Below are 16,327 nucleotides of genomic sequence, written 5' to 3'. Positions count from 1 at the left end.
AATCTATCTGATATTAAAACAGGCCAACTATCTTTAATTTTCACTCTTGAAGTAATGAAATAATTCTAATATTTTTTATCCAAACCATGACTTTTTGCCCAACAGTGGGACGATTTAAGCCCATCATAATAACCTGGATAAGACTGCAATATGGATAATCTGAACGGCTACAGAAATGTGTAGTTTAACCTTTAGTTAATTCCGTTCTACACCTAGAATATGCCTCTACTGGTGAAATATGTATTTTATCCTCTACTAGCTAATTTTAATGAGTGTAATGTATCTCTACTGCAATCTAACTGATATTTCAAAGAATCCCCCTTGTACAAGACTCTTCACCTAGTTACAAATCAAAAGTACACACAATCTAGAACATTCTATTGCAACAGACACTATCGTTATCATGATAACGCGATGACGTCACCGCCGTAAACACCTATTGTTTTAACTAAGAACAAATACACACGGGCCTCTATATACTATGTATTTTAATTTACTTTAATACCTTCTTGACACGTACATAATAATAAGGTAAATGTTTCTATGTACTAAGTTTAATATAGTAGTACGGCAATAGGCTTGTCTTACGTGGGACCAATATTGTAAATGTACTTACTGCCTAAACCTACTGGTACCTATAGTAGGCATAATGTTAGAACTAAAGGCCAATACTCAAGGAATATTGATTAAAACTACTAATTTGCTCATTAAAATATTGATTACACCTAGAACGAGGTGAAAGACTTTCAAAAATAAACTGTAACTTTAGTCTTAGTTAATAAAACGACACTCATATTTCAGAAGTACTAGGTTATTGTTAACTAGTGACACTGCCTTTAGCTCTTTTTCAAATCAACATTTTCTGAAAATATTTTTTTAACAAAAAACTTGCTCAACCTCTAAAATATATAATGTTTGTTGCTATGCCAATTAACGCAATAATAGGTAAATATTACAAAGCCGATCTTAGAACTGCTATGATTGTTTGTATACCTACTAAGATAAAAAGAAACCTTATACGCATAGGTTGGAATATGACGTCAAGATGCACTCGCTAGTAATCGATCAATGAAGTAAAAATGACTTCACTTTTACTTAAAAGGGTAATCCTTATTTTTGTAAAAATCTGTTATAATCAACGTGACTATAAGTATCGCTTTTAGGCGTCGTGATCCGCTGTTCCCAGCGAGAGTAAAATGACCAATTTTGGACAATTATGACCCGATGTAACGAGGTCCGTTTATTGTAATTCTCTGTTGCCTTGCTTGCCCATCGAATGCTAGTCTTCGTTCTTCCGCATTTGGCCAATGTGGTGGACTCGAGGTTTAGTCCTCCTTTCATTGCAGGCGTTGGACTGCCTTAAGTTAAATTACGGTTGGAATACTAAATTAAATCATGAAGTTAATGATAACAAAAAATTCTATTAATAAGTATAGGTGGTACACTGCTGGACATATTTCTCTCCCGTAGACTTCCAGACTACGTCCCTTAATCAATACTAATTCTTTATTCAGAAGTGTTAACAGTATTCAATATTACGCAACAATAATACCGTCAAAGAACATGCGAATATTTCAGGTATATTCCCGTTGTCCACCCCCTGCTTGTCCACCCCGGGTGGACAGTGACACAAATCTTTTAAAAAGTTCTCGGTGTCCACCCCTGGGGGACAGTGAGAATTAATTTTAAATTATTCCCGCTGGCCACCCCGGGTGGACAAAGACACGAGTTTCATATTACTAGTCTCGATGTTCACCGCAGGTGGACAAAGCCACTGCTTAAATAAACATTCTCAATGTCCACGCTTACTAGAATGGGGTGTAAATAATTATAACAAAATTAATTAAGTAGGTACATAGTTTAATCATATTATCAACATCTTTAGGGTAAATAGAAGTAGTTACACTATCTATTGTGTGTTTTCCCATATAATGTTGATTGACGCTAAGTTGCGGCACTTATTAAACCAAGGTATAAGTTATAACAATAAACGTAAAAAAATATATTTTAAGTGATCATTTTATTCACAACATGCGAATGGGACTTGTCAATGGGGACTTCAATATTGATTTATTTCTAGAAAGGATGAGGATGTAAAGATTTTTCTGTGACTTTGATTAATACCTATTGTGATAATTATTTGTGTAGATTGCAAAAGTAAAAGATGTTGATAATATGATTAAACTTTAGACCTACTTAATTATTTTTTTACACCCAATTCCATCAAGCGTGGACATTGAGAATGTTTATTTAAGCAGTGGCTTTGTCCACCTGCGGTGAACATCGAGACTAGTAATATGAAACTCGTGTCTTTGTCCACCCGGGGTGGCCAGCGGGAATAATTTAAAATTAATTCTCACTGTCCCCCAGGGGTGGACACCGAGCACTTTTTAAAAGATTTGTGTCACTGTCCACCCGGGGTGGACAAGCAGGGGGTGGACAACGGGAATATACCATATTTCACACCGGCCTACCTAACGCAAACAGTTCATATAACTAGTATGTGCTACCTCCCGTCTCGAGTCATAGTGCTTCCTCCCACAGCGCTCCTCCTACCCTCTTTGTAAGACCGAGGGCACACGATCCAACAACCAACAACAAGTTTAATGGTGTAAATGTTGCTCAGTTGATTTCGAAATGATTTTACCAATTGTATCAAATAGTTTTACATCTTGTTTGGATAACGTTTTAAAATATGTTTTTTCCCTGGTTTTTACGGTTACATTCAAAGTAACTTTATATTTAAAATGTTGTGAATACTGAAAAAAATACTTACGCACAACGTAATTCAAAACAGTTTTTTTTATAACCAATTACTGTCCCACTGCTGGACAAGGGTCTCCTCCCGAAAGTAGGAGGGGTTGAGTTCATACCCAAAAAAAGACAGTGTTCTTCTTAAAATCTAATTCTCAACCTAGGTAACGAAATCTCTTATTAGTTGTATCTAAAAGAAACTGCGTCAGACTAGAAAACGTTGTTTACCATTACTCAACAACTATCTTATCATGATCTTGCGAAGAATCGTTGTGTAGTCCATTTCTGAGTTTTATCTGTATTTCAAAATTGTGTAAGTAATGTGAAATTGTTTGCACTTACGTACAATGATGTGACATATTAGTTGTCTTTGTTAGTTGCATGTTTACTTAGACTTTTTGCAGGATATAAATAGTTTATTGGCATTATGCATAGAGGAAATATATGAATGTTTATTAATCGTAGCTATTTCTTTATTAAATCAGTAATATTTCTGTGATTCAAGTCCCCATTCGACGTTTGGCCAGTGTGGTGTACCTAGCTCTAACCCTGTCTAATTTTCGTGGGAATTCCTGTCTTACACTGGATAATTATAGTTAAATTAATTTATTTATGTCTAAAATAATCACATCGTGTTTTAATATAACCGATTAAATGTTGATATTTCATTTGATTTCAAAATATTAAACTAATTACAAATTATTTAACTAAATATGACTCAAAATTTTGTCCTCATCCTCATTTAAAATACATTTCATATTTTTATTAAATTAGGTTTTCATAGTTTAATAATATTTTCCTGTATTAAAAATAGTCCACAAATACAAATACTTAACATCGAATAAGTATATTGTTGTTGTTACACGATCCATCAACAGTCATCAACACCAGTGTACACTAGCCGTTACAATCGCATTACTAGACAATAAGGAGTCGCAAGGCGCACGTCGCTCATATATCGCGATATTTGTACTAAATATTACCGTTTTTTATACAAATTCGTTGTTAATATAGTGCTTAACGATTTCAAAGTATAGTTTGTTTTGTTTTTGTCGTATGGTTAGTGGTTAAACTAGTGTCAAAGTTGTTCAAGCCGCCCGAGAGACCTTTGGCTGCGACTTGTACACTAAATACACGGGTCTTATGCCTGGTTTCTGAGCCACATTTAGCGGTAGTTTATCTATTCAAACAGTTTTTTTTAATATAAGTTTAAACGCTATTGAATAGATAAATAATCTATCGCTAAATGTAGTCCGTTACATTATAATAATTTGAAAACAGTGCTTGTTATTTAGACTAGTGAAGTTTCATAGTTTTCGTTGTAAATATAGTGCTTAACGTTATTTTAAAGTATAGTGCGACTTGTACACTTAATACACGGGTCTTATGCCCGGTTTCTGAGGCACATTTAGGGTAGTTTATCTATTCAAACAGTTTTTTTTATATGAGTTCAAACGCTATAAACGCTATAAACGCTATTGGTGTGGTTGTATTTTTAATCGCGTTTAAACCCCCGGTTTCTGAGGTACATTTAGCGGTAGTATATCTATTCAATAGCGTTTGAACTCATATAAAGAAAACAGTTTGAATAGATATACTACCGCTAAATGTACCTCAGAAATCTGGGGTTTAGCACGACTGAAAATTAAACTGCTTTTCAGACCCGTTATATTATAATATTTTGAATATATATAGTGCTTGTTATGTAGACCAGTGAAGTGGGTACATAGTTTTGATACTTTAAGTGAGTGTTTTCTTTCATTTCAAGTACGTCTACGTAGTGGTGTTTTATGTATTTCAATAGCAAAGTAGTGTTAAGGACTTATTTAAGACTGAATAAGTGCCTGATTAGTTTCCAATAGATAGTTTTAGTTCGGGATGAGTAATTTGCGAAGCATTTTTATGTGTTATTGTGTGTTAAATTTTAGTAAGCATATGTTTGCCTTTATTTAGATGCTTTAGTACTTCTTTTTCTATATTATTGTTGTTAGAAAATCACGTAGTTATCGTAGAATCTTGTACGCAACTGATATTAATTTTAGATTTTAAATAAAACTCCTCCTCATCCTGCTCCTTTAGTAAAAAGGCGTGATATTATGTATGTTTTTAAAGTAATTTGAAGGGTCAGTTTCGCAGTCTATGAATAAGTGCTAGGTAACCTATGTGACAGATAGCAAATTAAAGAAGAAAGCTATAGCAAATTTACTAAAGCAACTGTCTGAATTCTTTCTCGATAAGTTATCTGACACTTATACATAAGTGTAAAAATAAGGCCTAAGTATTTTAATCACTTTATCATAGTGATTTAAAATCAAGTGCAGATAATGATTTACGTAACATTGAAACAATAGAATGTTCTTATCGGATATATATAAATAAACTAAAATGCACTAGATGTTGTCGTTTCACCATTGTTTGATATAAAACGGTCTATCATTTTCGTACGTCATTAGATTGTGTAACACTTGTATTCAATGTTAAACTGTTTTGATACTTAGAAATAAATTATGCATAATATGTCGCAACTTGTAAGCTTCTCATTCTATCTATCTTTCTATCTAGGGTTGCCATCCGTCCGGGTTTCCCCGGATTTGTCCTAGTTTAGAGGGCATCCGGGGAGCGTCCGGGGAAGGTTTCATTTGTAGACCGGGTTTAAAAAAAATAATAAATAAAAAAAAAATTGGGCCGCCTGCGAGATACGCACTACGCTCGCACACCACGATCAACCGACGAACCAAGTATATTCACCGTTCCCCCACTCCTCGCGGTTGCTCTTCTTGTTGACATATCCGACTTAGGACTCTAAAATCCGGGGTTTTCACGCGTCTTGTCCGGTTTTTCAAATTTTAGAAATGGCAACACTATAGCTATCGTATGGTTAGTGGTCAACCTAGTGTCAAAATAGTTCAAGCCGCCCGAGAGGTCTTAAACATGGCTTAAACTGTTATCTTAATTGAGAACAACCGGGACTGACTTTTTACGTGTCCTCCGAAGCACGGAGACGTGAGTTTAAATACCACTATGCGTTCACCCATCTATAGTATGACCGCACCAACGGTTGCTTAACTCACAGATCGTTTACCGACCGGTGAGCACAATTGGCTATGAGCGCCTCGTATAAGCTACTCATTTTACTTTACTTAAAAAAAGTCCCTTAAATTCGTATTAATTCATGTTCTGTCTCCTTCACTCACAGACTGAAACTTAATTGAAAGTTTCGGGTCTGGTTGTACTTTGTGTTCGTTGTTTGTATGTTTGTGAAAGACCACGCGACACAAGAGCAAATTTCTCTACTTCGGGAGTTGTCTTTTGTAAAACTAGAAACTTGAAACTAGGTGTCACATAAACCCTTTTATTAATAATATTAAATTAAGGCGTGATTGAGCGTATAAATTGATTGTATTTAACGTCAAATAGAACGGGATGCAAACCAAATAACTGTCTTCTTGACATTGACTATATGAAATAGCTATCTCATAATATATTATGTAGGTATGCTGGTTAAAAATCTAATAAATGCTTTATGAATAAAAAGAAAGTATTCTCAAAATGCTCCTATACAGTTAGAAATATTAAAATACGGCACTAGAATAACAGGCACTTTACAATATGACCTATAGACTATAATGTGCTAATATAAATTTAATGCATGTGTGTACTAACAAGTAACTATGTGTGGATGTATATGATTATGTATTTATTGTCAACAGACGAGGCGATTAACAACCACTCAATCTTGGCTGTTTTTTGACTAAAATTAAAACAAAAATCAACACTATTGCACTTCAAAGTAAGTTGACGTAGATAGAAAGATTTTTTTTTTCTTTTGCTAAATACCTTTTTTGGGCTGAAATCATATTTTTTTGCCTGTACACATGTTTTTTGCCGTTCACGACTTTTTTCTGCCGTTCACATATTTTTTTTGCCGTTCACGATATTTTCCTGCCGTTCACACATTTTTTTTGCCGTTCATATTTTTGCCTGTATACATCTTCACTGAATAAATTAAGTTACACGTTTCCTACTGGGCTTGTTTTTGCTTGAGTAGCAACGTCATTTATTTACTTCCATTAGCGGCCAGTCGCATGCGGTTTTGTTTCATAACAATAATAGTTTTGACCGGATACACCTAATTTTCGCTTTAACATTCTTAACATGTTTCGTTTGGCTATATTTTGGTAGACATACTGCAATTATAAGCAGTATTTTCAAGCATGTACATTGCAGTGGGATTTACTGCAATTAGTTTATACGGATATTGATTTTGTGCTCATTCTGTACATATATTTATAAGTGTTTGTGTGGTTTTAATAGTAGGAGAGTGTTTATGGTTTACGGAATACTAGGCAGCAGTGTTTTTTAACAAATTTTTGGTACGACATCACTTTATTAAAGGCAAATTTAAATAATTTTAACTAGTGATGCAATGAATACGAATATTCGTATTCTTTTTTAGTTTAGGGTGTTGTAGAATATTTACCCATTACAGAGACAAACGATATTTTGAAACACAAAAACCATTTTGATTGGTTTTTCTTCTAAGCATCTCCGTTTTTTGTGACTGGGTTAAAGTATATTTTTTCTGTTAATTATGTAAATTTTGTGGTTTTCCGGGATATAATCTTTGCCCTATGTAAGGTTTAAGAGTGCCAAAGAATCGCTTTTAAGAATGTATTATAACGGGTAAATATTTTAACTTGTACTTGCTATAAAGTATAACTATCAAAGGTAGAAATCATAGGCAATGATGCAACGAATACGAATATTCATATTTGCCTAATATCATGACAAAAACTGACATGACTGTAATGTTATTCTAATATGTAGTTCAGTGACTGACCTCTGTTCAAAACATCAATTAAGTTGACATACTTGACATTTTATTTTAATCATATAGCGTGCCTTTTAACTTTGTGTATTAGAATTTAGCAATAAGCTGGGCAGAAGGCAAAAAAGAGGTTGCAGCAACGGCGACGCTGAGGTTTCGTTGAGTCACACACTCTCCTCTCCTTCATTTCTTGCTTCGTCTGCCGTGCAGCGTGCTGCTATATTCGGATGCTGAAAGTTAAATGCCATTTGTACTGTAAAAACTGCTTCGATGGTCCAAGTTATTTGCGATCTTTGATCGTGAGTTTATTTTAATTGTTAGCAAGATGTTCAATTTTGGTGATGTGTACTCAATAAATGAGTAGGATTATACAGTTTAAATATTGCCTAAAAATTTTGAGACGATATTCTGATGCCAGATATATACAAAGTTACGACTATATGCGTATGGACTCTTTTCGTTTAGCAAGTGATTGTCACAAGCATCATTACAATTTTGCCTACGTAGAAAACCAACTTGTACAGCTCAACATACGTCGCTGCTTGAAAACAAAAAGGGCCACAAATCAATAAATCCAAATTCCTTTTTATAATAAAAAATACATTTCATCCGGTATATTTTAATATTTAAAAATACTCCCATCAATTTCGCGCTGTAAGCAATAAAAAAAATACTCAAGTTAAAATGTTTTTTCTTTATAATGAAAATGATTTTGATTTGAATTTTTTATTTATGGCCCTTTTGTTTTAAAAAAAACGGCGTGTAGTCAGTGCAGTCTTAGCGTGTACCATGAAACAGACGGTCTATTCAGAAAGAGTGATGCTTGTACGTGTAAAAAGTGCTTAAAACAGTCCAATTTCTCATAAAGTTGTATCTACTTTTGTGTGTGTTTATTCTGTTGTGCTGCGCTTCAACTGGTGATGAAGGAAGCCGACGATATGCGACGCCAAGAGAACAACAGTCCACAAGTAACATACGTTATCTTAACCGCTGAATGGTAGATAATGTCGGATTAATGTAGTATTCGTTGCATCACTATTAGCTACGGTATTTTAATTGCTATGGTGCTTTGAAACCCTTCCTGTATACAAGCTATAGTATTCTTTAGGCTTACTCCGAACTGACAGGCCTTCTATGATCTAATATCTTTTGCAATTCGCTTTCTTTAATGGAAGGTACTAGGCTCTTAGGCTTGCTATACACATATTCGGTTCGGCATTAATCGGCCTATAAATGTTTTTAAACTCTCGCGACTAGTATACATAATATTATAATGCAACGGGTCTTATACGCGATTGAAAATTTAAAGGTTAGGATACCTTATTTGCGGTCGTTGTAATGCGATCAAAACGTCGGGCAGCAAATAAGGTATCCTAACCTTTAAATTTTCAATCGCGTATAAGACCCGTTGCATTATAATCTTATCAATCGGCCTAGCCGGGCGGCAAATCCGAATATGAAGATGAACCCAATCGGCACAAGCCGTTGTTCGGTAAATAATGCCGAACCAAATATGCGTGAAGTAAGCCTTAAGCAAGCCACCTGTCAGTACAGATATAGCCTTTCTAGTGAATCCTGTGCTGAATTTCTCAATTCTATGTTGTCTCTTATGTTTACCCCTATAGTAAATTATACGTAGTTTTATAGAATCGGTAATTTAAGAAAGATAAGTTCGTAGATCCAACCGATAGAGAACTGTTTCATATTTTTGTATATTATTATGCTGCTAATGTGTATAGACTTGCGATAAAACTTAGCTAGTATGCTTGATCTTATACGATGCTTAGCGACTTTTAAACACGGCACATTTCACACCACAAAGTCTCTGACATGTGCCGTTTTGTAAACGGCATAATTCATTATTTTCAAATAACCTGCAGCTGTATTTCTCCTTTAGTTAATATTGCATGATGACGCGAGTAATGAAAGTTTGTTTCATAGAGAATAATTAGATTTGGTCCTTTTGAATATTGGTTTCTAGACCTATTGTCCTCAGCTGTGTACACTCATAATCGGTTACCGTGTAGACGAACCTGATCGGCACAAGCCGAATAAATGAGTCGAGTCGGTCTTGTTGTTCGATAAGTATTGCCGTATATGTGTGTGATAGGATTTTTGGAATAAGCGAAAATTAAGTAATGTATTAATTGAAAAATAAGGAATGTGGATAGTAATGACCCATTTAATTCTGTCGTTTGAACTTATGTTTGTAAGTACAACTATAGCTGTTAACTTATACATAAAATCGTTGTTGAATACCAAATTAATACGCCTGTATAAGTTTAACGAGATCGTAGTTATGTTAATGAACCTTTTTATGACATTGTTGACTTGTAACGGAGCTTGGCCCATCACTTTTGTACTTCAAGGTATTTTTTGGTTAAATTAAAATAGTATTTTTTGTATACTTACTGATTCGTGCGGCTCAGCACGTCTTCTCTATCTTGTTCTTTTTCATTACCTAGGTTAGTCGAAGAATGCCCTTCTGAATTTAATTCATCAAAATCGCTTTATAAGTTTTGTCATATAGACTTTACCTTATGTACCATAGGTTCCATAGATTGTCGAAAATGTATAAAAATAATAGATTATGTTCGTGCTGCTGAGTGTCTGCTAACAGCATCAGTAGATACCTATAACGAGAGCATAATGTAGAAACCAATATAGATTTAATTAAAATATATTTTATAAGTTGCATATTCCCATTGAGATTATCGTAGTTTATTTAAAATAATACTGGTCGCTTTATCCCAAAACATGATTCCTCTCGCTTTTGTTCTAAAAATGCCGTTTTTACGCGTCCGTGTATTCGCGCGGTGGAATTTCGCATGTCATTCACATCCACCGCCAAAAATACTCTTATTGTTCCGTGCAATGAACATTTTTGTTCCGCACGTGTCCCGCAACAAAGCCTCTGTTGAACAAGGAATATGTTGCTGTTGTCTTTATGTGATAAATGTCTTTGTTACGCGTTTTATTATATTGTTTAAGTTAACCAACCTATATGTATTTATGGTTAGTCTCTTTGGTGATTCTGTTCATTAGTTTGCGTTACGTTGGTTAAGTTAGAAAGTCTCACAGGTGTTCCCAGTAACCTATCTCCGATAAGCAAATAATACTAAAATTGCTTAATTGATGGCTTTTAAAAACTTAAAATGTAAAAATTGTAGGTACATTTTAAGTTAGAATATTTTTGTTACTATAAGAAATTGTCAAAAATCAAGAACCTAAACTAGCATGACTTAATTATGTTTGCACGTAATGAAATTTCACAGTTCGCTACAAAATTAACTCGTAAAAACTGTTTTAAAAACGGTATCAGAGGAAATCCAATCCAAAAAGGAAGCCGTGTCGTGAAATATGAAAGAAAACAAACATAGTGATTGAGCGTCACGTTTTATGCCGTGTTCGTTTATATCCAATTAACGTGGTCGCGTAAATACCCGCTCAATTACAACACTATGTGTCACTGCCCTCCTGTTTAATAAATGTACTGAAAAATTCATGTCTCACTCAGTTGTAAGGAGTCCCATAGGTGTAAGAGTAAATAAAACTATGTGACGTAGAGTACGGTAGGACGGGGTTACTATAAAATGGAAAGAAATGGTGTTTAAGGTCAATTACACTATTTGAAATGTTTCAATTTTATTTATAGCCATATTTAGTACAAAAACCGAAAATCGAACTCATCGCTAGCTTCTTATACGAGCTATTCTCTTATTTCTGTAAATCTAAATTTTCGAAAAGTAACCCCATATTACGCTCCTTCAAATTACTGTGGGTCTTAATAGCAGCGTTTTTCCTATAGAAGAAAGTTAATAGGGAAGAACAGTGTATGACGGAATGGATGGCCACAGTCGTTGTAAGGTCTTCAGGCTAGCCTAATTTTAGTCTATAAATCAAATTAGTTCTGTTTTAAACCTGCGTTGTTCAGTTAGTTAGTATATCTATAGCAAAGGTGGACTTCTACAAACATTTTATCGAAGTAGGCCACCTTACTACAACGCTATTAGTAGGTACCCTAGGAAAAGTACTAGGTGTGCCTTAGAGAATAGTGTGAAGTTTTATAATATGAATTCACTTTTGTTAGGAATATAACATTTTGAGTGTAAGCAACATGCATACACATACTATTAATCTAAATAAATAAAACAATTTATATTTCATTTATTAACGGCCCAGCTGTACATAGATTAATAACTAAAGCCACACTGGGCATAGACTATTTCGTGGCTCGTCTGTCTGTTTGTCACCCTTTCACGACTAAACAGCTAAACCTATTTCAATTAAGTTGAATATGACAGAAGTCAAAAGCCAAACATAGGCTACTTTTCAATCAACCCCTAAACGGTTAAAATTAGGGATGAGCATCTAGAGCACCCGCTCGAATTGCACCTAGCCTAGTCTACGAAGAGAACCTGTCTAATTTAGGTGAGTAAGTCTAGGTGCTATTCAAACGGGTGCTCTAGGTAGATGGACTACCTCTAAGAGATAAAACTTTTGAGCGCTTGCAATCAATTAATAGTTATAATGTCCTCACGTAACCCCTAACAAGTGAAAGATGACCTGCAGGAGGTTACGACACCTGTAAGTCTTTGTCACGTGTAAATCCTGTAGTGATTTTGTCACACAACTCTATGGTTTCGGTATTATTTAATTATAATAGTGTTTGGGGTGACATGTTTCTTTAAACTACTTATCTCTGGGTATTCGAAGTGCTTAATGACAGCACTGCCTGATAACCACGCTGGCTCAGAACTTTGCTATCTGTGGTGAACCTAAACTCCACCTAAACTCCTTCTACTCTATGGTAGATGCCATATATTAATCATATAACGATTTGGCATTCTCTGTCAATATATATATCAAACACGTAATGCTTGTATTTTATTAATACATAATATTGGCGACGAGGAAAAAAAAAAAAACTGAACCTAAATGGAAAAATTACGTAAAAAACGGAGCACCCTACGTGGGATGCTCACCAGACTCGATACCTACATCGAGCAGAGGGCGACGATGTCTGACGAGGACATCACCGCTCGCTCCGCAGCCTTGAAGGACACCATAACAGCACTGCGAGAGTTACAAGAGAAGATAGAAAACAAAACCATAGATGATAACGATGAAACAGCGTATTTACACGAACAAAATTACGGCTACGAATTCGAAGAACTTCACACTATTTTAGTATCAAAACTTTTAACAAAAAAAAACATTATTCAAGGTCAGCGACAGGAAGACCAACATAGAATATACCAATACCATAAGATTATACCAAAAATACAATTTAATCCTTTACATGAATCAGAAACGTTCAATAACTTTAAAAAACGTCTGGAAGTGTACTTTAGACTTAATGAAATTACTGAGCCCCACATGAAGACAAATATTCTTCTGTCTACATTATCACCAGAACTCCATGAAAAATTATGTGATTTAATAGCACCAGACGAACCATTGAATAAGACATTTAACGAAATTACTGAAACACTTGACGACTACTTAGACCCAAAACCTAGCAAATGGGTTCTACAACATAAATTTATATCGAGAACTCAAAAATCGGATGAAACAGTAGCGCAATACGCCGCAGATTTAAAAAAGCTCACTACCAACTGCGAATTTAAATGTCAACACTGCCAGAAAAACATTTCAGAAAGCTTTTTATCTCTTCAACTCATAAGAGGATTGAAAGATAGCGACGCACGTACAAAAATTTTACAAGACCGAACAGTATGTACATTTAAACACCTGACACAGATTGCAACATCTATTGAAATGAGTAAAGCAGAAAATACATCAATGCTTCCGAATGAACAACCAAGTAGTGACAATATCAATAAAATTTCCACTGATTCCTACAATAATCCAAAAAAATCTCCTTTTAGAGGAATCACACCAAGAGATTTAAAAGGGAAATGTTTCCGCTGTGGTTTAAATCACGAAACCAAGAAATGTAGCGCTATAAACATAACATGCTATAAATGCAAGAAGGTCGGACACTTAGCTAGTGTGTGTCTACAACGGCGCTCAGATGCGAAGCCCAGTAAGACTACACCGGATATAAATCAATTAAACGACTCAGCGATAAGCGATGATGATGAATGGAATGATATTAATGTTATATCTGGTGAAACATCCGAAAAATACATGATAACGGTACACATTGAACATGCTAAGATAAAAATGGAATTTGACACTGGAGCCACACTTACTTCTATGTCATTACGAGACTACAGAAAATTGAAAATCGGCAAAAGAATCTGTAAAACTAATATAAAACTCAAAACATACACCGGCGAAGTAATCGAACCTGCAGGTGTTGCATACGTTCAATGCAGATGCCAAGGAAAAGAATTCCACGGTAAATTATACCTCATCAACAACAACGTTGACCCCGTTTTTGGCCGGAGTTGGATGAAAGAACTCGAAACTCTAAATTTAGCAGACATAAAAACCTTACAGCAATCCGAAAATCTAGAATTAGACCAGCTTTTGGAACTTTACAAGACATCAGTATTTCGATCCGACTTAGGCGAAATACCCAATTACAGAGGACACTTAAATCTACAAGAAAACACAAGACCAATTTTTATCAAACCACGTAGAATACCGTACGCTTTAAAAACCAAAGTGGATGAAGAGATCGAGCGACTATGCAAACAGGGTGTCATCACGAAAGTCGACCACTCTGATTGGGGTACTCCAGTGGTACCAGTTGTCAAACCGAATGGGAGTATCCGATTGTGCGCTGATTATAAAGTTACACTAAATAAAGTCATACAAGATGAACAATATCCAATACCTATGATAGAAGATATATTTGCAGAGATGAACGGAGGTAAACTATTCTGTACACTCGACATCACCCAGGCATATCTCAACATGACAATGGATGAAGAAAGCGCAATGCTACAAACACTAAGTACGCATCGAGGCACTTTTAAGGTGAACCGCCTAATGTTCGGCGTTAAGGTCGCGCCGAGCCTTTGGCAGAAATTTATGGATAAACTCCTTCAAGATCTCGAAGGTGTAAAATGTTTCTTTGATGACATCATCATTCAAGGCATCAACAAAGAACAATTACTACAGAGACTTAAGCTCGTGTTAGACAAACTAAAAGAAAGTAACCTACGAGTAAACAAAAATAAGTGCCACTTTTTCAAAACAAGCATCGACTATTTGGGACACACTATCGACAAAGAAGGTCTACACAAAAACAGAGAAAAGATTAACGCAATAATTAAAACAGAACGCCCAGTCAACACCGCAGAATTGAGGACATTTCTTGGAATGGCAAATTTTTACAACAAATTTATACCCAACCTATCATCGATCACGAATCCACTGAACAACTTACTCAAGAAAGAATCTAGTTTTCGATGGTCTACAGAATGCGAACAGAGCTTTATACACATTAAAAAAGAAATTCTAAGCGAAAGAGTACTTATACATTTTGATCCCAAGAGGCCCTTGGTTCTTGCAACAGACGCATCTCCACTGGGAATCGGAGCAGTACTGTCACATAGACTCCCAGATGGATCAGAAAGACCGATAGCATTCGCTTCCAGAACACTATCGGATAGCGAGAAGAAGTACAGCCAAATTGACAAAGAAGCTACTGCCATATACTGGGGATTGAAGAAGTTCTTTTATTATTGTTACGGTAGAAAATTTATCCTAGTGACAGACCATAAACCACTGACAATAATTTTCCACCCACATCAAACGTTACCAGCAATGAGTACAATGCGATTATTCCACTACGCTCATTTCTTATCTGGATTTGACTACAACATTGAATACAGAACTTCGCCTAACAACTCAAATGCAGATTACCTATCCAGGTTCCCAGTAGAAAACACAAAGGCAAACAAAATGGACCAGAATTACAGCTTTCAACTTCAACAAATACATACCATTGATGTCAACCCAAATATCATAGCGAAAGAGACAAGTATTGATTCCGATTATACACCATTAGTACTCGCATTACAAACTGGCCGATCACTTAAAACGCTCGGTTACAATGATAATGAATTTACTTTACAAGATGGATGTATACTAAGAGGAACGCGAGTCTTAATCCCAAAAACATTACGCGAACGAGTGCTGGACGAACTACACCTCGGTCACCCGGGCATTGTGAAAATGAAGCTACTGGCCCGCAGTTTTGTATACTGGAAAGGAATTGACAATGATATCGAAACAAAAGTTAAGTCCTGTAGAACATGTAGATTACAACAAAATGAACCAGAGAAAGCACCACTACACCACTGGGAACACCCAAAGGGCCCCTGGCAAAGGCTTCATATTGATTTTGCCGGACCTGTTTACGGATACTATCTTTTAATAGTTGTAGACGCATTTTCGAAATGGACAGAGATTATACCTACTAAATCAACGACAAGCTCTTGGTGCATCCAAAAATTGAAAGAACTATTTTGCACCTATGGAACACCTCTACTCCTTGTCTCAGACAATGGCCGACAATTCGTATCGGGAGAGTTCGAAAAATTTCTAAAAGACTGTATGATTTCGCACAAAACCTCTGCTCCATACCACCCTGCAACCAATGGACAAGCTGAACGATACGTACAAACAGTCAAGAGAATCTTACGAAGCTTAGAGGGAGAAAGGGGTAATCTTCAAGAGAAACTTGTCATGGTAAAAACTCGCCTCAGACGGACACCAAACTTGAATGGTCAGACACCTTATCAGTTAATGTTTGGAAGAGAAGTT

The 16,327-nt window shown here is 35.5% G+C and overlaps 1 protein-coding gene across 6 annotated transcripts in view; it reads left to right on the top strand.

The window, feature by feature from the left end:
• Positions 1-16,327, top strand: part of lqf (epsin homolog lqf) — a 46,008-nt gene that overhangs the window by 13,080 nt on the left and 16,601 nt on the right. The window contains exons 1-3 of one of the 6 annotated variants that reach the window (XM_076116969.1): positions 3,788-3,813; positions 6,465-6,544; positions 8,509-8,550. The exons of 2 other annotated variants lie outside the window; for them this stretch is intronic. In XM_076116969.1, coding sequence (XP_075973084.1) covers positions 8,521-8,550 — 30 coding nt within the window. In that variant the 5' untranslated portion in view covers positions 3,788-3,813; positions 6,465-6,544; positions 8,509-8,520. Of the gene's footprint in view, positions 1-3,787; positions 3,814-3,890; positions 3,926-6,464; positions 6,545-8,508; positions 8,551-16,327 lie in introns of those variants that run through there. 3 more of the 6 variants (XM_076116968.1, XM_076116967.1, XM_076116972.1) reach the window with 3 other exon arrangements.

This window comes from Anticarsia gemmatalis, chromosome 8 (assembly GCF_050436995.1).
Source record: "Anticarsia gemmatalis isolate Benzon Research Colony breed Stoneville strain chromosome 8, ilAntGemm2 primary, whole genome shotgun sequence".
NCBI classification, from domain to species: Eukaryota; Metazoa; Arthropoda; class Insecta; order Lepidoptera; family Erebidae; genus Anticarsia; species Anticarsia gemmatalis.
Note: the sequence above shows the minus strand (reverse complement) of the source record. Positions and strands in the feature narration are given on the sequence as shown.